This window comes from Dama dama, chromosome 12 (assembly GCF_033118175.1).
Source record: "Dama dama isolate Ldn47 chromosome 12, ASM3311817v1, whole genome shotgun sequence".
Lineage (NCBI taxonomy): Eukaryota > Metazoa > Chordata > Mammalia > Artiodactyla > Cervidae > Dama > Dama dama.
In genome coordinates, this window is record NC_083692.1 from 73,874,238 (window position 1) to 73,896,400 (window position 22,163).

A 22,163-nucleotide genomic window follows, 5' to 3' on the forward strand; every position below is an offset into this window, starting at 1 on the left:
TGCCTCGGAGTGATCTCAACACCCTACATTTGCAATTAGATTCTAAACCTAATACAATAAAACTAGAAAGATACCTTTCTCTTTTGTCTCAAACAAAATGTTTATAGGCACTACAGAGTATCTGACAATTTCCCTCCAGTTACAGTGGAGTATTAACATAAAACATAGTATAGAAATATTGCTGAGCAGAAAAACATTATTAGATATTTGATCAGCAATTCAAAAGAACAGTATAGTTTTGATAAGCAAGGTTCCTGTAAAAAGCAATTTGCTACATAAATAAGGAAGAAAAGTTTTAAATACTTTTGGATTTATTATCATAACATTTTTGATGCACATATAATAAATTAGAAGTTCAGATAAACTAACCCAAATACATAATTTGTCATTAAGTTAAAAGAGATTATAGAGTACAAAACACTGCATATAAAGTAAATGTGTATGGAAATATTTAGACTATATACTTCAAGATCTTTAGTTTGTAGGGTTTCAGATAATTTTATATTTTTTCCTAAATATTACCTCTTGTTTCTATATTTTACAAGAAATGTTTATGGATTTTCTAATTTCTAAGAAAAATTTGAAATTAGTGAAAGCAGTAGGAAAAATAATATAAGAACAATTTCATAAATAGTATAATGTCATAACTAAGAGTGTGGATTCTGGGACCAGACTACCTGGGTTCAAATCTCCATCTCCTTGATTTATTAGTTACGTTGTCCTTGGGTGAGTTATTTCATTTCTCTTTTCCTCAGTTTCCTCATCTGTAAAATAAGGATGATAATAGTACTTACCTTATAGTGTTGTTGTGAGGATTAAGTGAAGTAATAAATGGAAAACATCAGAGCATACTCTGGTACATAATGAGTACTCAATAAACTTTTATTTTTTTAGTAATTTTAATGATTTTTAAGACTTGATATTCAATTCTTTCCAAAAATAAACATAGCTTGCTCTGCCATATTGTGGTCTGTTGGAATGAAATAGCTAAGACATAAATTTTTATTTCCATGAATCTAATTTCGGAGAGAAAAAGAATGGAAAATTAAAGCCCCTTCACAGATCAATTTAATAAAGATAAGTGCTCTTTGATAAATTTACCTCACAATACAATTGAAATAATGAAAATGAGACCAGGAGGATATAAAAAAATGTTAGTGAAAATCATTCAAAACAAAACCGGAGATAGAGGAAGGAAGATTTGGAAGTAAACTGGAACCAGTTGCTAGGCTTTGGAGAACAGGTTTTCTAGGTACCTGCTCAGTTGCACACTTCACTCAGCAGCAGCTGCAAGAGACTGAAACACACAGAAAGTTAATAGTCTTTTTGAATTGCCACCATTTCTTCATTTCTTAATACAGAGAGTTAAAAATAGTTCATACCATTAGAAAGGAAGTCAATTAGCAGGACTGGATATTGTCCATAATTTCTTCTAGTGGAAACCAGATCTTCTGTGCACATTGGTTTTCCCAAGGGTAAATTATTACAATTTGCAGAAGAGTTACTGAGAAATCGAAAAATTCAATATGATATTGAGCAGTAACTTTTTACTCTGAAAATATATTCTTTTTTCTCAAAGATTAGAGAATTTTAGGTTTGCTTAGGATGTTAGGACCTAACATCCTGCTTAGGTTAGGATGTTCATTGAGTTATTGCATGTTATATAAATAACTTTTTGGCACCAATATAAGTTTGAGAACCATCATCTTTGCCACTTGTCACACTTGAAATTTTGAGAAATAGTGAACTGATATTTGAGCAAATTAGGGGAGTTTCAAAATAGTGCCAAATTAGACTGGAAAATCTCAATCGGTATTTTTTAAGTGAATAAACTTTAGTTTTTAGCACAGTTTTAGATTTACAAAAAATTATGCATAGACTCCCCATATTCCTTCTCACATGCCCTCCCCAAAGTCCTCTTACATTAACATCTTGCCATAGAGTGGTGTATTTGCTACAACTGATGAACCAATAGTGATACATTATTATTAACTAAAGTTTACAGTTGGTTTAAAACTCAATATTCAGAAAACTAAGATCATGGCATCCTGTCCCAGCACTTCATGGCAAATAGATGGGGAAATAGTGGAAACAGTGACAGACTTAATTTTTTGGGCTCCAAAATCACTGCAGATGGTGATTGCAGCCATGAAATTAAAAGATGTTTGCTCCTTGAAAGAAAATTATGACCAACTAAGACAGCATATTAAAAAGCAGAGCCATTACTTTGCCAACAAAGGTCTGTGTAGCCAAGGCTATGGTTTCTGCAGTGGTCATGTATGGATGTGAGAGTTGGACTATAAAGAAAGCTGAGCACTGAAGAATTGATGCTTTTGAACTGTGGTGTTGAAGACTCTTGAGAGTCCCTTGGACTGCAAGGAGATCCCACCGTCCAGTCTAAAGGAAATCAGTCCTGAATATTCATTGGAAGGACTGATGCTGAAGCTGAAACTCCGGTACTTTGGCTACCTGTTGTGAAGAACAGACTCATTGGAAAAGCCCGTGATGCTGGGAAAGTTTGAGGGCAGGAGAAGGGGATGACAGAGTATGAGATGGTTGGATGGCGTCACTCCATGGACATGAGTTTGAGCATTCTCTGGGAGTTGGTGATGGACAGGGAGGCCTGGCGTGCTGCAGTCCATGGGGTTGCAAAGAGTTGGACACAACTGAGCAACTAAACTGACTGACTGACTGACAGTTTACATTACACTACATTCTTTGTGTTGTACATTCTATGGGTATTGAGAAGGATATAATGACATGTATCCATCATCATATAATTATGCAGAATAGTTTCACTCACAAAAAATCCTCAATGCTCAATTGATTTATTCTTAGCCCCTAACCTTCCCTTGGCAGCCATTAATCTATTTTACCATCTCCAGCCTTGCCTTTTCCAAACAGTCATATAGTTGAGATCATATAGTTTATTGCCATTTCAGATTTGTTTAGCAATATGCATTTAAAGTTCTACCATTCTTTTCATGGTTTGATAGCCCATTTCTTTTTATTGCTAAATAATATTACATTGTCTGTATATATCACTCATTTATGGAAGGGCATTTGGTTGCTTCCAAGTTTTGTCAATTATGAATAATACTGCTATAAACATTCATATGCAGATTTTTATTTGGATATAAATTTTCAATTCATTTCAGTAAATATCAAACAGTGCCATCGCTGGACATATGGTAAGACTATGTTTAGCTTTATAAGAAATCTACCTTTTAAAGGATGTTTGCCTTTTTATTGTTTAAGTTATTTATATATTTGTACCTTCTTGATATATGAGTTCTATTTATATATTTGAAATTATATACCTATTCTATATGTTATTTCTTGATGTTTTTATGTGTGTGTATGTTCTCAGTGGTTTGTCTATTCATTTTCTTAACAGCATCTTCTTAAATAGAGGTACAACTGACATACAACATTATATGTATTCGTCTCAGGTTTACAAAATAATAATTCAATATTTGTATACATTGTGAAATGATAACTACAATATATCTAATTAACATCTGTCACTATATGTAGTTATGAAAAATTTTTTTCTTATGATAGTAACTTTTGAGATAACTCTCTTCAGTTCAGTTCAGTTCAGTTCAGTAGCTCAGTCGTGTCTGACTCTTTGCGATCCCATGAATTGCAGCACGCCAGGCCTCCCTGTCCATCACCAACTCCCGGAGTTTACTCAAACTCATGCCCATAGAGTCGGTGATGCCATCCAGCCACCTCATCCTCTGTCGTCCCCTTCTCCTCCTGCCCCCAATCCCTCCCAGCATCACGGTCTTTTCCAATGAGTCAACTCTTCACGTGAGGTGGCCAAAGTATTGGAGTTTCAGCTTCAGCATCAGTCCTTCCAATGAACACCCAGGACTGATCTCCTTTAGGACGGACTGGTTGGATCTCCTTGTAGTCCAAGGGGCTCTCGAGTCTTCTCCAACACCACAGTTCAAAAGCATCACTTTTTTGGCGCTCAGTGTTCTTCACAGTCCAACTCTCACATCCATACATGACCACTGGAAAAACCATAGCCTTGACCAGATGGATCTTTGTTGGCAAAGTAATGTCTCTGTTTTTTAATATGCTATCTAGGTTGGGCATAACTTTCCTTCCAAGGAATAAGTGTCTTTTAATTTCATGGCTGCAGTCACCATCTGCAGTGATTTTGGAGCCCAAAAAATAAAGTCTGACACTGTTTCCACTGTCTGCCCATCTATTTCCCATGAGGTGATGTGACCAGATGCCATGATCTTAGTTTTCTGAATGTTAAGCTTTAAGCCAACTTTTTCACTCTCCTCTTTCACTTTCATCGAGAGGATTTTTAGTTCACTTTCTGCCATAAGGGTGGTGTCATCTGCATATCTGAGGTTATTGATATTTCTCCCAGCAATCTTGATTCCAGGTTGTGCTTCTTCCAGCCCAGCGTTTCTCATGATGTACTCTGCATAGAAGTTAAATAAGCAGGGTGACAATATACAGCCTTGACATACCCCTTTTCCTATTTGGAACCAGTTTGTTGTTCCATGTCCAGTTCTAACTGTTGCTTCCTGACCTGCATACAGGTTTCTCAAGAGGCAGGTCAGGTGGTCTGATATTCCCATCTCTTTCAGAATTTTCCACAGTTTATTGTGATCCACACAGTCAAAGGCTTTGGCATAGTCAATAAAGCAGAAATAGATGTTTTTCTGAAACTCTCTTGCTTTTTCGATGATCCAGAGAATGTTGGCAATTTGATCTCTGGTTCCTCTGTCTTTTCTAAAACCAGCTTGAACATCTGGATAACTCTGTTAGTGACTTTCAAATATACAGTATAGTTATTAACTATAGTCACCATGCTGAACATTGTATCTCCATGACTTGTTTGTTTTTTAACTATTAAGTTAGTTCTTTTAGACTCCCTTCACCCATTTTCCCACTCCATCAACCCTTACTCTGGCAACAAGAAATCTGTTCTTTTTATTCATGAGCTTGGGTATTTGTTTGACTTTTTAGATTTTTCATATAATTTAGGTAATATGATATTTGCCCTTCTTTGATTTATTTAACTGAGAATAATGTCTTCAAGGTCCATCCATGTTGTCACAAATGGCAAGATTTCATTCTTTTTTAATGGATAAATAATATTTCATTATATACCTCTATGTATCTACATGTATATCTGTCTAATCTCACAGTTTATTTATTCACCCATCAATGGACATTTAGGGTGTTTCTATATTTTGGCTATTGTAAATAATGTCACAGTGAACATATCTTTTTGAGATAGTGTTTTGTATTCTTGAGATAAATAGAAATGAAATTTCTGGATTGTATCATAGCTTTATTTTACCTTTTTTAGGAAACTCCATACTGTTTTTTCAGTGAGTGGCTGCAATAACTTACAGTCCCACCAAGAGTGCACAAACATTCTCTATTTTCACATCCTTGCCAACACTTGATATTTCTTTAGATGATAGCCATTCTAACAGGTATGAGGTAATATTGCATTGTGATTTTGATTTGCATTTTCCTGATGATTAGTAATGTCAAGTGTCTTTTTATGTACTTGTTGGCAATCTGTATGTCTTCTTTGGAAAAATGTCTATTCTGATCTGTGCCTATTTTTAGTTGGATTATATTTTTTTATATTAAGTTGTATGAGTTCTGTATGTATTTTGGATATTAACCCCTTATCAGGCATATGAATGGCAAATATTTTCTCCTATTCAGATTCAGTAGGTTGCCTTTTTATTCTATTGATGATTTCCTTGGCTGTGCTGAAGCTTTTTGTTTGATGCAGTAATACCTGCTAATTATTGTTTTACTGCTTGTCATTTCAGTGTCATATCCAGGAAATTGCTGCCAAGATCAAAGTCAAGGAACTTCTTCCCTATGTTTTCTTCTAGAAGTTTTATTCTTATATGTAAGTCTTTAATTCATTTTGCTTTAAATTTTTTTTTTTTTGGCTGCACTTGGTCTTTGTTGCTGCTCATGGACTTTCTCTAGTTGTGGCAAGTGGGGACTTTTCGATAGTTGTAGTGTGTGAGCTTCTCACTGTGGTGGCCTCTCATTGTGGAGCACAAGTTCTAGGGTGCATGGGTCTCAATAGTTGTGGCACATGGGCTTAGTTGCCCAGTGGCGTGTGGGATCTTCCCAGACCAGGGATTGAACCTGTGTCACCAACATTGGCAGGCCTATTCTTTTTTTCTTTCTTTTTTAAAAAAAATATTTATTTTTAGTTGAGGGATAATTGCTTTATAGTATTGTGTTGATTTCTGCCAAACATCAATGTGAATCAGTTGCAGACAGATTCTTAACCACTGGACCACCAGGGAAGTTCTTGCCTTAACTTTTTAATATGGTGTAGGTAGTGCTAAAGGCAAAGGAGAAAAGGAGAGATATACCCATTTGAATGCAGAGTTCCAAAGATTAGCAAGGAGAGATAAGGAAGCTTTCCTCAGTGATCAGTGCAAGGAAATAGAGGAAAACAATAGAATGGGAAAGATTAGAAATCGATTCAAGAAAATTAGAGATACCAAGGAAAATTTTCATGCAAAGAAGGGCACAATAAAGGACAGAAATGGTATGGACCTAACAGAAGCACAGATATTAAGAAGAGGCGGCAAGAATACACAGAAGAACTGTACAAAAAAGCTCTTCACAACCCAGATAATCACGATGGTGTGATCGCTCACCTAGAGCCGGACATCCTGGAATGTGAAGTCAAATGGGCCTTAGGAAGCATCACTGCGAACAAAGCTAGTGGATGTGATGGAATTCCAGTTGAGCTGTTTCAAATCCTGAAAAATGATGCTGTGAAAGTGCTGCACTCAACATGACAGCAAATTTGGAAAACTCAGCAGTGGCCACAGGACTGGAAAAGTTCAATTTTCATTCCAATCACAAAGAAAGGCAAGGCCAAAGAATGCTCAAACTACTACACAGTTGTACTCATCTCACGCGCTAGCAAAGTAATGCTCAAAATTCTCCATGCCAGGCTTCAACAATACATGAACCATGAGCTTTCAGATGTTCAAGCTCGATTTAGAAAAGACAGAGGAACCAGAGATCAAATTGCCAACATCTGCTGGATTATCCAAAAAGCAAGAGTTCGAGAAAAACATCTATTTCTGCTTTATTGACTATACCAAAGCCTTTGACTGTGTAGACAGCAACAAACTGTGGAAAATTCTGAAAGAGAAGGGAATACCAGGCCGCCTGACCTGCCTCCTGAGAAATCTGTATGCAGGTCAAGAAGCAACAGCTAGAACTGGACATGGAACAACAAACTGGTTCCAAATAGGAAAAGGAGTACGTCAAGGTTGTTTATTGTCATCCTGCTTATTTAACTTATACGCAGACTACATCATGAGAAACACCAGGCTGGGTGAAGCACAAGCTAGGATCAAGATTGCTGGGAGAAATATCAATAACCTCAGATATGCAGATGACACCACCCTTATGGCAGAAAGTGAAGAAGAACTAAAGAGCCTCTTGATGAAAGTGAAAGAGGAGAGTGAAAAAGTTGGCTTACAACTCAACCTTCAGAAAACTAAGATCACAGCATCTGGTCCCTTCACTTCATGGCAAATAGATGGGAAAACAGTGGAAACAGTGACAGATTTTATTTTTGGGGCTCCAAAATTGCTGCAGATGGTGACTGCAGTCATGAAATTAAAAGACACTTGCTCCTTGGAAGAAAAACTATGACCTACCTAGACAGCATATTAAAACGCAGAGACATTAATTTGTCAAAGGTCCATCTAGTCAAAACTATGGTTTTTGCAGTAGTCATGTATAGATGTGAGAGTTTGACTGTAAAGAAAGGTGAGCCCCGAAGAATTGATGCTTTTGAACTGTGGTGTTGGAGAAGACTCTTGAGAGTCACTTGGACTGCAAGGAGATCCAACCAGTCCATCCTAAAGGAAATCAGTCCTGAATATTCATTGGAAGGACTGATGCTGAATTTCCAATACTTTGGCCATCTGATGCGAAGAACTGGCTCATTTGAAATGACCCTGATGCTGGGCAAGATTGAAGGCAGAACGAGAAGGGGACGACAGAGGATGAGATGGTTGGATGGCATCACTGACTCCATGGACATGAGTTTGAGCATTCTCTGGGTGTTGGTGATGGACAGGGAGGCCTGGCGTGCTGCAGTCCACGGGGTTGCAGAGGGTTGGACACAACTGAGTGACTGAACTGAAGTGAGGTAGTGATTCGGTTTCTTTCTTTTGCATGTGTCTATCCAAATTTTTCAACACCATTTATTGAAAAAACTGTCCTTTCTCATTAAGTGTTATTGGCTGTTTTGTCATATATTAAATGGTTATTTGTGGATTTATTTCTGGGCTGTCTAATTTGTTCCATTGATCAATGCGTCTATTTTTGCATTCGTACAATAACTGTTTTGATGACTGTAGGTTTGTAATAGATTTTAAAATCAGGGAGCATGATGCCTCCAGCTTTGTTCTTTATTAAGATTCATCTGGCTATTTGTTTTTTATGGGGGAAGTTCCATACCAATTTTATATCTGTTTATTCTATTTCTGTAAATAATACCATTAGAGTTTGATAGAGATTGTGTTGAATCTATACATGCTTTGAGTAGTATGGATATTTTGATAGTACTAATTGTTTCAGTGCATGAGCACAGAATGCCTTTCAATTTATTTGTGTCATCTTCAGTCTTTCATCATTATCCTATAATTTTCAGTGGTTAGATTTGCTTTTTTGCTAGACCAGTTTGTACGTGACCTAAACTCCATAAGAATGTACTAAGATTCCTGTGATACCCCTTAAAACAGTGGTTCTCATCTCAGTATTTTGTCTCTAGGTGACATTTGGCACTGTATGGAGGTATTTTGGGTTATCAAAATTCGGGAGGAAGATTTGCTGCTACTGGTAGGGATACTGCTTCAAATTGCACAGCATATAGAACAGTTTCTCAGAGACTTAATTGCATCAATATTAATATTAATGATGCTGAGGTTGAGATACCTTGCCTTACACCAGTTGGTTCCCTGCCTAAAAAAGGAAGTGTTAATCACTCAGTTGTGTCCAACTCTCTGTGAACCCATGGGCTATAGCCCACCAAGCTCCTCTGTCCATGGAATTCTACATGCAAGAATACTGGAGTGGGTTGCCATTTCCTTCTTCAAATAAAACAGGCTGTAGTGTTCTCAGCACTATTATGAAGAGGCTATGTGAGCCTATGAGAAAGGTAACTAACTTGTACATGACAATGTTGTCTAGGAAGAATGCCAGTTTTATTTATAACTTTAAATATTTATACATTTTATTTAGTATTCTTACCTTATTTTACTCATAAAACTCATTAAAATGTAAAATAGAAGTAGTTATAGCAAGAATGTGGACATATTTTTGATCTTGGAGGAAAGCTCTTAATATTTCATGTTATCTGCAATATATACTGTAGTTTTAATGTAAATATCCAGAATTAGTTTCCTAGGGCTGCTGTACAAAATACCACAAACTTGGTGGCTTAAAAAAACTTATTTATTCAGGAATTTATTATTTTAAATTTTTATTTTTTCTTGACTTTCCTGGAACATTAAAAAAACTATTTGTTTGTTTTTGGCTATGCTGGGTCTTTGTTGCTGGGCTTTTCTCTAGTTGCAGTGATGGGAGTTAGTCTCTAGTTGCACTGCATGGGCTTCTCACTGCAGTTTCTTCCCTTGTTGCAGAGTATGGGCTCTAGGGCACGCAGGCTTCAGTAGTTGTTGCACGTGGGCTCGGTAGTTGCACGTCCTAGGCAGTGGGGCACAGGCTCAGTAGTTGTGGTCTCTGGGCTTAGTTGCTCCACAGCATGTGGGATCTTCCTGGATTGGGGTTGGAACTGTGTCTCCTGCATTGGCAGTTGGATTCTTTACCACTAAGCCACCAGGGAAGCTTAGGAATTAGTTCTTTCAAAGTTCTGGAGGACAGACATCCAAAATCAAGGTGCTGACAGAGACGTGCTCCCTTTGAAGATTCTAGGAAATAATTTTTCTTTGCCTCCTCCAGCTTCTGGTGGTTCCTGACATTCCTTGGCTTGTGGAGGCATAATTCTAATCTCTGCCTCTGTCTTCATAGAACCTCCTTTCTTTTGCTTCTCTGTGTCCCTACATTTGAGGTCACTCATTTGACTTCCAGGTCCACTCTAGTTCAGGATGACCTCATCTAGAGCCTTACCTTAATTAAATCTACATGGTTTGATCTCCAAATAAGGGCACATTGAGGTTTTGGTGAATGTGAAATTTTTGGGAACACTATTCAACCCAGTATACCTTCTATGCTTAATTTGCTACAGCTTTTGCTATGAAATTTACTGAGAATGGATATTTGTTTTTATCAAATACTTTTTCTATATCTACTATGTTGTTTGTATGATTTTTCACCCCTTGTATCCTTAACATGGTGAATTCCTTTGATTGATTTCCAACAATCTTAAACTCTGTGAGTAAAACTGACTTAACCTGGTGTTTCACCCTACTTATATATCAGTGGCTTTAGTTTGCTGTTACTTTTCAGAGTTTTGTGTCTGTGTTGAAGAGATACACAAATTGGGCTGTAATTTCCCTTTCTTGTAATGTTACTGACCTTTAAAAATATTACGGATATTGAAAGGAAAGGATTGATAATAGGTCTGTAACTCATCTGCTGTTTCATGGTAACCAAGAGAAAGAGGGATGGTGGAAGTGGGAAAAGAGAGTGCGTGGGTGGAGAAAGGAGTCACAGAGGTAGAAACAGAGAGACAGAGAGAGGTAGGATGATGGGTTGGGAGAGACTGAATGAGAATAACAGGAAGAAATGATCTGGTCAAATCTTCATGAATACATACTTAGTGGCTCTCTTCCTAGTGATATTTATTAGAATATGAATAATGGAATGTTATTATAATAGCAGGATATAGCTTGTCCTTCTAGTTTGCTCTTGGTAAATTAACATGGAATTTAGGTTCCATGGGGTACATGACCTACAGAAAAATATTAATGTGGCTCTGTAATTACTGGAATATAGTTGGGAGAAATTTCATAACCAAAGTAGATTTCATGACTTTTTGTAAGTGATATTCTTAATGCATCATTGGAGATCACATTTTATATCTGGGTCAGAGAGCATCCTATTGCAATAAGAAAGAACCTGGGCAAGTTACGCTGGCAGTCTCAGACTCTTGCTTCACTTCGTGTCTTCCAGTTACCTGAATCCTTTGAATTATTACAGAAGTTTGAAACTGTAAAACTGTAAAAACTCTGATTCTTGTGTGTTTGGCTTGACACTCAAACCTTTTATCTCAACCTTATAAATTGGAGTGGAATGTGTCAGATTGCAGTCAGGTGATAGGAATTACACAACTAATTTGTGCAATGAGAATTTAAGCAATCATTACCTTTGTTAAAGTGTTTAGCTAGGTAATTGAAAGGATACATGATTGTTAACCTCTTTTCAGTCAACCTAATTTTTGCACAATGGGTTCACCTGTGGAGAAGAACTATGGAGTAGGCCTCTTACACAAGCTTTTTCTAGCATCTGCCTCTGTAGAATGTTTGGCCTGTTGGCAGCACAGATAGGCTCTTCAAATGATAACGTCTTTTAAGGATGGAAATCGATCACTTGAAGGTAGTTATTAACATGTAACCCCTTCTAAAATGGAAGAGACAGAAATATTTCCTTCCTGGCATTAATAAATAATTCTGAGTATAGATTATCTTCCCATTTTTAGTGTTTTGGCCAGCACAACTAGCCAAGTATTCAGCATCTGATTTTCTACATGAAATCATGCATAATATTTCCTTAAGCTGAGACTGCTCACTTTATAGCAAAGAAAATTCACAGAAGCAAACATAACTAGGGAACCAATTCAACTTATCATATACTGCACAACTGAGATTCGATAGCACATTGGCAAAGCCTGTTAAAATTACAACCGAGGCACTAGCTTGAAGATGATACACTGCAAAGTTGGGGTCTGTGCTTCAAAATAATATTCTTTGAATTGTCTGTAGATATGTGCTATGGCCCCTACAGATAAAATATGTGCATGTGTGCTCAGTCGTGTCCGACTCTTTGCAACCCCATGGACTGTAGCCCGCCAGGCTCCTCTGTCCAAGAGATTCTCCATGCAAGAATTGTGGAGTGGGTTGCCATGTCCTACTCCAGGAGATCTTCCTGATCTAGGGATCAAAAAACCCATAACTCCTGTATTGACAGGCAGATTCTTTACTACTGAGCCACCTAGGAAGCACATTAAATGCACAGCTCTGTAAAACAAGTGTTAGTCGTGCAGTCATGTTCGACTCTTTGTGACCTCATGGACTGTAGTCTGCCAGGCTCCTCTGTCCATGGATTTCTCCAGGCAAGAATACTAGAGTGGGTTGCCTTGCTCTTCGACAGGGGATCTTCCCCTATAAAACAAAGGGACAGAGAAAACAGTAGTATTTCTTATCATGAATTTCAGTGAACCTCTTGTGCAGTTTGTATTTTCTGTTCCTGAAATCTTAGGATCTGCTGAAGTGGGGAGAATGCTTTTTTGATGAGACATAGTATGGATCCTAATAAACAATTTTTAGCTGCTTTTCTATCATTTGAGTTTCCTCATGTTAGAAGAACAACAGTCAGAAGGCTGAGTAATCTCATTTTTATTCCATATTGGATAAAGATAGGATTGCTGCTTTTTAATGGGTGATACAATGAAGAATATTTCTAAAATGAGAGATCCTTCTAGGCTCCATGGTTGGTTCCATGGTTGATGGTAACTGTAAAAGTGCAATTGTAACAATAATAGACTGGCAAGAACATTTTAACCAGCAATTCAAATGCTCATAAATTAACTGGGTCATCTCACTGGGTAAGCAACATGGATCATCAGAAGAAGTGCCTAAGGATGAGGGGGATTTAAATGGGTAGGAAGAAAATATCAGTGAGGGGCAACAATGCAGCTATAGCCTGTCTCTCCTGTTTAGAGTCTTTCTTTTGTGAAATTGAAAACCACCACTTTGAAGAGTCTATGACAGGATGAAGTAGAGTTAAGTAGGAACTAAAGTGGACTATGCCTGGACATTTATTGTTTTCAAACAAGGATATGGTTTCCCACTGCCAGCAACTGAAAGTATACCTGATGACTTGTCTCTGGCTTCCTCACATATACAGTATCCTGTGTGGGAAAGGCTGGGTATGTCAAGGAATTAATGTACTCTCTAAAGGTGATTTAAAGAAGTACTCCGGCTTCCTTTCCTTACCTCGGACATTTCTAAGTCTCAGACTTTATAGATTCCCCCAGAGGGTTACAGTAAGATAACACCCCAGCTACATTTACATTCTTCACTTGTCTCACTTTGCTAAATAATGATGTTTCTAAAAATAAGCTTTCAAGTAAATCAGTTTAGTTCAGTCGCTCAGTCGTGTCTGACTGTTTGAGACCCCATGGACTGCAGCACGCCAAGCCTTCCTGTCCATCACCAACTCCCAGAGTTTACTCAAACTCATGCCCATTGAGTTGGCGATGCCATCCAACCATCTCATCCTTCAAGTAAATTACCTGTAATCAAATTTTGTCCTTAGGTCTTCTTCTGAGGGAACACTAAAGAGTAGCTAAGTAGATCTACTAGTTCTACATATATTCTATGTGATGATTCCTAACATTCAGCAAAGCAAGTCTGCCACTTATTTTCAAACCTTATGAGAAACAGAAGACATGTCATTATATTATTTATATTATCAAGATGATACATTTTTAATTATAAATATGGTTATTAAAGAGTGATACTGTATACTAAAATAATCAATTTTTTTGGTGGATTCACTTTTCCAGTAGTAGTTAAGGCAAAGAGCTGATTCTCTACAGAGCTGAAGGAATATGTTCAGTGGGGTAGATGCCATGTCCATATCTGGCCATGTTAAATATCAGATGCCTACTGGAGATAGCTAAAGGACAGATAGGTGGATAGTTTTAGAGTTCCAAACACAGCTTTAGTCAGCAAAATCTGACATAATGTCCCTCTTTGTTCAATCTCTTTATAGCTACCTTTATGTCTTTGTTTCTTAATGTATATATGGAAGGATTCAAGATAGGGGTAATAACAAAGTCAACAATGAAGAGGTACTTATCAACTGATGATTTGGGGAAAGGCCAGACATAGAGAAACATGCACGGAGTGAAGAAAAGAACCACCACAGTGATGTGAGCTGACAAAGTGACAGATGCCTTGGACAAGTCTCCTGAAGAACGTTTCCAGACAGTGACCAAAATGAAGACGTAGGAAACGATTAGCAGGAAGAAGGTACCCATGCTCATGAAGCCACTGTTGGCAGCCACAATAAACTCAAATTTGGCTCCATCTGTGCATGCAAGTTTTATGATCCTGGGAAAGTCACAATAAAAGCTGTCTGCTTTGTTAGGACCACAAAAGGGCAAGTTTATAATGAAAGCAAATTGAGACATAGCATGGATCACCCCAGCTACCCAGCCAGTGATTACAAATGAAATGCATATTTTAGGATTCATGATGTTCAAGTAGTGAAGAGGCTTGCAGATTGCTGTGTACCTGTCAAATGCCATGGCTATGAGTAACACCATCTCCACTCCTCCCATGATATGAATGAAGCATATTTGTGTCATACAACTTTTGAAAGAGATTATCTTGTATTTATTTGGAAGGTCTGTAATCATCTTGGGGACTGTGGTAGAGGAAAGGCCAACATCAATGAGTGACAGGTTGGCTAATAGGAAGTGCATAGGAGAATGTAAGTGAGAATCCAAAATTACCAAAAACAGAATGAAGAGATTTCCCAGGATGGTTCCTAAATAGAGCAAGGAGAATATCAACATGAGAAAAAGTGCAGCTTCCCAAGAACTAGAGAATCCTAGCAACACAAACTCAGAAACCACAGAATCATTTTGTCTACCCATTGACTTGGGCAGAAGAGCTCTTTCTCAAACCACCTGAGAATAGGAAAAGAAAAATCACAGTCATTAGTACAAAGGCAGACTTCCAATTTTCTTGCTAGTGTTTCCTGTGGATTCCACTTTCCTGAGTGTGAAATGATTTAATTGGATAAAGAAGAAAAAAAACAAACAACCACAGAAACATTTTGACAATCAGGAGAATTTTTACATAAAGAGATAAAAATGAATATTTCAGATGGAGATAATTGTGGTTGCATTCCTTCTTATTCCATTTTAAGATAATTATTTTGTTTTGCCTCTCAAGAATTGCTAGACATTTTCCTTGACTACTGACCTAGATATTCTCTCAGCTGAATAGTCTCAGCCGTTTCTGTCACCTTGATATTAATGCTCTCATACTAACTTGTAGTCCTACTTATCTGAATTTCTTGTTCACTGGTCAAATGGAGATCTTTCAGCCAAAACTGTTTATGTAATGTATTTCACCTTGCTTCACCCAGTATGTGGTTGTTGTTTGTTTTTATTTGTATGTGTGTGTGTGTATGATTTACCTGGGAAGTCAGAGGCTCAGATTGAGATTATTCATATTCTGTTTCATATTCATATTCATATTTATTATTCTGTTCAATACATTACTATAACTGTGCTTGCATTAGCCTATATATCAAATAAAATGTTAGATATAATAGAATAAACACCAGTAAGTGTTTAAAAAATAAAGTTGTTATTAATAACATTTATTGATTCCTTCATGCAAGGCACTGTAAGAAGCACATGATCTTATTTTAACTATTTAAAATTCCATAAGATAAGCACTATTTCATTAGATTCATTTTACCCATGGAGAAACTGAGTCTCAGTGGGATCAAATGTAAGAGCCAGAACTGTCTATAGTTTGTAATGCATACCCTAAACAATGGCACTGTGCTCTCAAAGGCCAGCCTCTTCAAGTATACCCTAGATATTTCCCAATGATCCATCAATGAACTTTCAAGTTTATATTTTCCTTGATTTATTAGTATAGTAAACTGTCTTTAAAAAAAAATAAAACCTCTGGATTTTTTGTCCCCTTCTTATTATTCCTTTTTTTCCCAACTATTCATTGGCAAGCATATGCTCACACTTCATTCATTCATTAGCTAAAACTGGTACCCACAGATTTCTTATTTATAGAAAAGAACTCTGGATTCTCAACACATCATATAATAATCACTTTTCAATGATTATTTATCCTAATCTCCCTGTGAGTTTTAGTATTGTTTATTATGCCTCGCTTTTGTAACTCCGCCCTCTGCTCTAGGTTCTTGCCTCTCTAAAGCCATTCACCTTTTCATTCTTTGTCAATAAAAATTCAGTTTTTTCAGTTAGTGAACTACAATCTCAGTTTTAGGAGAGAGTAGCCCTATTCCAGCTTGAGAGCATGTTATATGGTTTTTTAAACCAGATATTTTGTAATCGCGTTTTCCTTGGCCATGGATTGTTGTAAGGAGGAGCCTGTAGTCTGGAACTTTTCAACAACATATAAACCAATAAAAACTATCTTTCCCAATAAAAGCAAAAATCTTCCTGTGCAGATGGATTTTCCCACCCCATATTTCCCCTCTGTTTGATGCTAATTTTATGCCTGAGAGTGAAGCAATCATGCACCTTGAAAGCCCATATACAAAAGAAATAACAAAAAGTTAGGAAGGAATCAGGAACCCAAATTGCATGTTGAATCACTTAATCAAAGCCCATAATGATCTTTATTCTTGTGCCTTCTAGTATCTACATGGTCACATCGGTATCTGTAGCTTTATCACTGTCTCCAGAGTAACCTATCTGAGCTCTATGGAACATATACAAATGGAAGTCCACCTGCAGCTTCAAGTTACCACATTGAAATTTGAACTCATATTGCATCCACGCCCCAATGCCTTTATAAATATTATTACTACCCCCCAGGTCCCCAGTATAGACACCTGTGTGGTACTCTTGTTTGTGCTTCACTTTTCATCTCTAGTTGTATAAATTTTACAATCAAATATTTCTCAATTCACTTTCCTTTTCTTCATTTCTATTTTTTTTTTGTGTTGTTCTTCTAGACTTCATATTTTTCTACCTTGTCTGAATGATTTCTCTGATCCATGCTTCCCTGCATCCAACTCATTTATAGTCTGATTACAGATGTTTATCTAAAGTCCCATAAAATCACATGGCTTTCCCACTTAAAGACTCTTGTCTATCAAGAGAAAAGTCTTGAAATCCCACAGCATATCACAAAATATCTGAGAGAATATGAGCAATATTTGATTTCAGAAGATATTTATATAGAAAATTTAGGGTATGAATATACCAAAATATTGCTGAATAAATTTCAAAATTGATTTCTGATAAAAACTTTTAGTGAAATCATTTAAACAAATATATTGAATTTAACAAAAACCTATAAAGTATAAGAAACATCTCATATATAAATTAAACAAATGTACTATGTATGCATTCTATTGAAAAAAACATAAATTTTTCTGAGATATTTGAAACAGACAAATGGAGATAAAACTGTGCTAATGGAGAAAACCATGCTTCAGGCTATAAAAATATAAATTGTCACTGAACTAATCTGTAAAATAATTGCAGTACTCATTAAAAGTTCAGTGGAGATATTTTGCAACATTAAAAAGTGATCCAAAAGTTCATTTAAAAGCTCAGGTTTTGAAAATATAGCAAAATGGCATTTGGGGGAGAAAAGAAATGTTTTCTAAAAATATTTAAGTATATCATAAATCTATGCTAATTAACCTCAATAATCTGACTAAATTTGAAAAAATAAATGTAACAAGGCACAGTTAAGAATTAGATACAAATTAAGAAATTTAGTATATGGTAAAAGGCAATGCTATTATATAGAAAAGTAAAGAGTTACTTAACACATTCAGAGTATTCAATAGTTGTTAAACATGTAGCCCAACACTGGAAACCTCAAATTTTATAATACATCTTATATATTTATAGCAAAGTAAGTTCTGGATAGTTAAAAACATTAAATCTAATAGTAAAATTATAAAATTTTAATAAAATATTTCTGAATTAGTTTTTAAAGCAAGGTGGAAGAGGTCTTTGTCCTATTCAAATTCAGAACTAGATTCAGTTTTACATGTTATTCTCAACAGAATGAAACAACCCCCCATTGCTGTGAGATGGAGGAAGCAATGCTTCTCATGCTCAGCTGAAGGTACAATCATTCTAGAGGACAACTGAGTAACAGATGCAAAAAATCTTAACTGTATCACCAAGCCCAAATGGAATTATTTTGAAAGGAAATAAAATGAACAATGTGTATTAATGTTAGTTTACTTATCATCTTTTTATAGGAACAGAGTGGGACCATACTAACTGTTTGAGTAAGGAATGGATTAAATGGGTATACTTAAACAAAGCTTTGAAGGATATTTTATGTTCATGGCACAAGATAGTATTAACTATGAGAAAGGACCATAGGATATAAAACAACATGAGTGAAAGTCATTCAAATAAGGAAATAAGGCGAATTAACAAAGGACAAGGGCAACAAAAAGAGAGATTAAATTGTGGAGAGTGAAAAAGGAAGTGATAATTATGGAGACAGATGCTGAAGAATTTAAGAGTGAGTTCTCCCCTACCTGCACAGGCTCACATTTCTCTTTTAGCAGCTTCAAAGGATTGAGAAACACAAGTAGATTGACTCCTTTTTAGATTCATCATTATTGTTAAAGACATATAAGATTTAAACAGTTCCTACCATGGTTATTAGTGACTAATATCTCTTCCATTATTGGCTCTTTATAGAAATTAGGTCTTTCATGAACATTGGCTTTTCCCAAGGGTCAAGTATCAGGAGATACAGAACAGAGTAATCAGGAAATTGAACAATTGGTCTTATGAGTATTGACTGTGGTTCTGACAATATTTTTTCTAATTTGAGATTATAGCTGTTCATTAAATTATTGATACCATTATTATAATTGATTATATCTGTTCATCATCAATATCATATTAAAGACCAAATAATATAACATGCTCTTAATTGCTAATCCCAGTTAGAATTTTGAGAAGTAATGAGTTGGTATTTGAAAAATATGGGAATTTCAAGATAGTGTGAATATAAACTCAAGAATTTCACTTGGAGTTTTAACACCTAAAATTATTCTATATAGAACTCTGGAGACAAACTTTATTTTAGTAGAAGACAACATGTAACTGGTATTTTTCACAGTCTTCACAAACCATTTAATTACAGCTTATCCTATCTAGGGCTTCACTGAGGATCGCTTTTGATTTCTACCTGTAGAGCTGCTGCTTGGGATCCTTTCTGTCTAGAAATAATGCAGTTCTTGGCTAAAAGAGAAGCTATTTATTTAAGGTGAATCTATTTTCTGGAGATATTAGCTCCAGGTTTTTAGTCCTGTTTTGGCCAAAATGGCAAACAAAGTTTTTTATGTCATGTGTACATTAGCTAATTTACATAGAGCTAGACAAATAGTGGATTAGAAAGTAATGAGAATATAATGTCTGAGAATAATAAGATCATAGTGTGTAGTTGCTCAGTTGTGTCCGACTCTTTGTGACCCCATGGACTATAGCCTACCAAGCTCCTCTGTTCATGGAATTTTCTAGGCAAGAATACTGGAGTCAGTTGCCATTTCCTTCTCCAATAAGATTATAACCAGAGATCATATAACCAACATACACGGTACCAGAGTAATAATATAGTACAGTGTATGAAGTGTGAATTGTGTGGAAGAGGAAAAATCAAGACAAGAAAGCAGTGAAGAAACAACTGAGTGAATTGAGGATCTTTTCTTTGCAAACTTGAATCCATAAATATTTACGTAAATATTTTCCGGTGAGGCAAAATTATAGAGTGGGAAGGCAATAGGTGCAGGGTTAAGAAATTAAGAATACAGTCTCTATCGACACTATTTGTTTTCCTCATCATTTTAGGCGTATAGGCTACGGGGAAAGGTGAGGCAAAAAATGAGAATATGTAATTACATGATTTATTATCTAAGCTGACTTGGCAAAAGTCAGGAATATTGATCAGTTTTATATGGCTACTAGTTTAGAAGCATGAATATTCTTACATGGATATTATTATTAAATTAAAAAAATTTTTTTTTCCTTAGCTTAACAGTATCACTTTTCCCAGACAATGAATGACCTATACTTTAGTACATTCTACCATAACATCATTATAATGGGAGTTGGGGAGGTGATTTTGTGTCTGAGACAAATTTGCTGCTTGATCACTCAATTTTTGGTTGTAACCCTTAAACTATGGTACTCCTGTTAAGTATTTTGATCACATACTTTCATGTTTAAAACCAGGTTTGGGGTTGGTTCTGATACTCTGTGAAGTAGGCAGCAAGAAAGAATTGTATATTTCTCAGGAACTATCTGCAAAGAGGGTGGAGCAGTAGTAGGTAGGGAAAGCCTTTATTACAAAATTCCAGTGCAGTTCCTCTGAAAGAGCAGGAATGAGAGGGAACTGGAGGAGCCTCAGACTGCAGTGCTGCAGTGAGAAAATCTCAATTGATTTGATGGGAGGAGCTCCACCGTCAAGATTGTCCATTACAGATATTCCACATTGGGCAGGAATGTTCTGACTCTGAAAACATCCACTGTTTTCAGTCATTTGCTGAGAGCAGCCATGCGAGAGTTGGCCTCTGAAAGTTGCATTGGAAGGTAAAACAGTAATAGCTAAAAGCTGTCAGTGAAGTACATTCCTTGAAGCAGGTTTTTTCTTGAAAGGAGATATGAGTGCTGCAGTCCTATGGCTAAGTACAGTTTTAGATATTCCATCCCTATTGTGTAGTACACTTTACACTGTTGGAAGCCTTTGATTTTTCCTTGCTCTGGTACTTTGGTTTTATTATGAAAGAAGTAAATAACTCTGATAATAACGATTTACTTCTAAAACACTATTAAATCTATCTTTACATTCATCTTTACTCTCCAAAAATTTCTCATTGATGATGTTCATCATGCTTACTATGCATTGAGGAAAACAAATGAAACAGGCAATTCTGTGTATTAAATGCTATTATAAATAGGTAGAGATACCAAGGGAACATTTCATGAAAAATGGGTGCAGTATAGGACAGAAGCAGCAAGGAAGTAACAGAAACTGAAGCAATTAAGAAGAGGTGATATAAATACACAGAAGAGCTATACAAAAAAGATCTTAATGACCTATATTACCGTGATGTTGTGGTCACTCATTTGGAGCCAGATATCCTGGAGTGTGAAGTCAAGTGGGCCTTAGGAAGCATTACTAGGAACAAAGCTAGTGGAGATGATGGAATTCCAGCTGAGATATTTCAAATACTAAAAGATAATGCTGTTAAAGTGCTGCACTCATTATGCCAGCAAATTTGGAAAACTCAGCCGTGGTCACAGGACTGGAAAAGGTCATTTTCCATTCCAATCCCAAAGAAAGGAAATGCCAGAGATGTTCAATTACTATACAGTTGTGCTCTTTTCACATGCTAGCAAGGTAATGCTCAAAAGCCTTCAAGCTAGGATTCAACAGTATGCAAACTGAGAACTTCCAGATGTACGAGTTGGATTTAGAAGAGGTAGAGGAAACAGAGATCAAATTGCCAACATCTGTTGTAACACAGAATAAGCAAGGGGATCCCAGAAAAACATTTACTTCTGCTTCATTGACTATGCTAAAGCTTTTGACTGTGTGGATCACAGTAAACTGTGCAAAATTTTTAAGAGATGGGAATACCAGACCACCTTACCTGCTTCCTGAGAAACCTGTATTCAGGTCAAGAAGCAACTTTTAGAACCAGGCATGAAACAATGGTCTGGTTCAAAATTGGGAAAGGAGTATGTCAAGGCTATATATTGTCACCCTGCTTATTTAACTTATATGCAGAGTACATCATGTGAAATGCTGGGCTGGATGAAGCACAAGCTGGGATCAAGATTGCCAGGAGAAATATCAGCAACTTCAGACATGCAGAAAGTGAAGAGCAACTAAACAGCCTCTTGATAAAAGTGAAAGAGGAGAGTGAAAAAGCTGGCTTAAAGCTCAACATTCAAAAAACAAAGATCTTGGCATCTGATCTCATCACTTCATGGCAAATAGATAGGGAAAAAGTGGAAACAGTGACAAATTTTATTTTCTTGGGCTCCACAATCACAGTGTATGGTGAGTGCAGCTATGAAATTAAAAGATGCTTGCTCCTTGGAAGAAAATCTATGAAAAGCCTAGAGAGTATATTAAAGAGCAGAGACATCA

General features: G+C 36.4%; 1 protein-coding gene across 1 annotated transcript; it reads right to left on the reverse strand.

Annotated features, from left to right (window-relative positions):
* Positions 1-13,960: 13,960 nt before the first annotated feature.
* Positions 13,961-14,896, reverse strand: LOC133066862 (olfactory receptor 4F21-like). The gene has a single exon (XM_061158259.1). It carries the CDS (start codon positions 14,894-14,896, stop codon positions 13,961-13,963), a length of 936 nt encoding a protein of 311 aa, XP_061014242.1.
* Between the last annotated feature and the right edge of the window lie 7,267 nt (positions 14,897-22,163).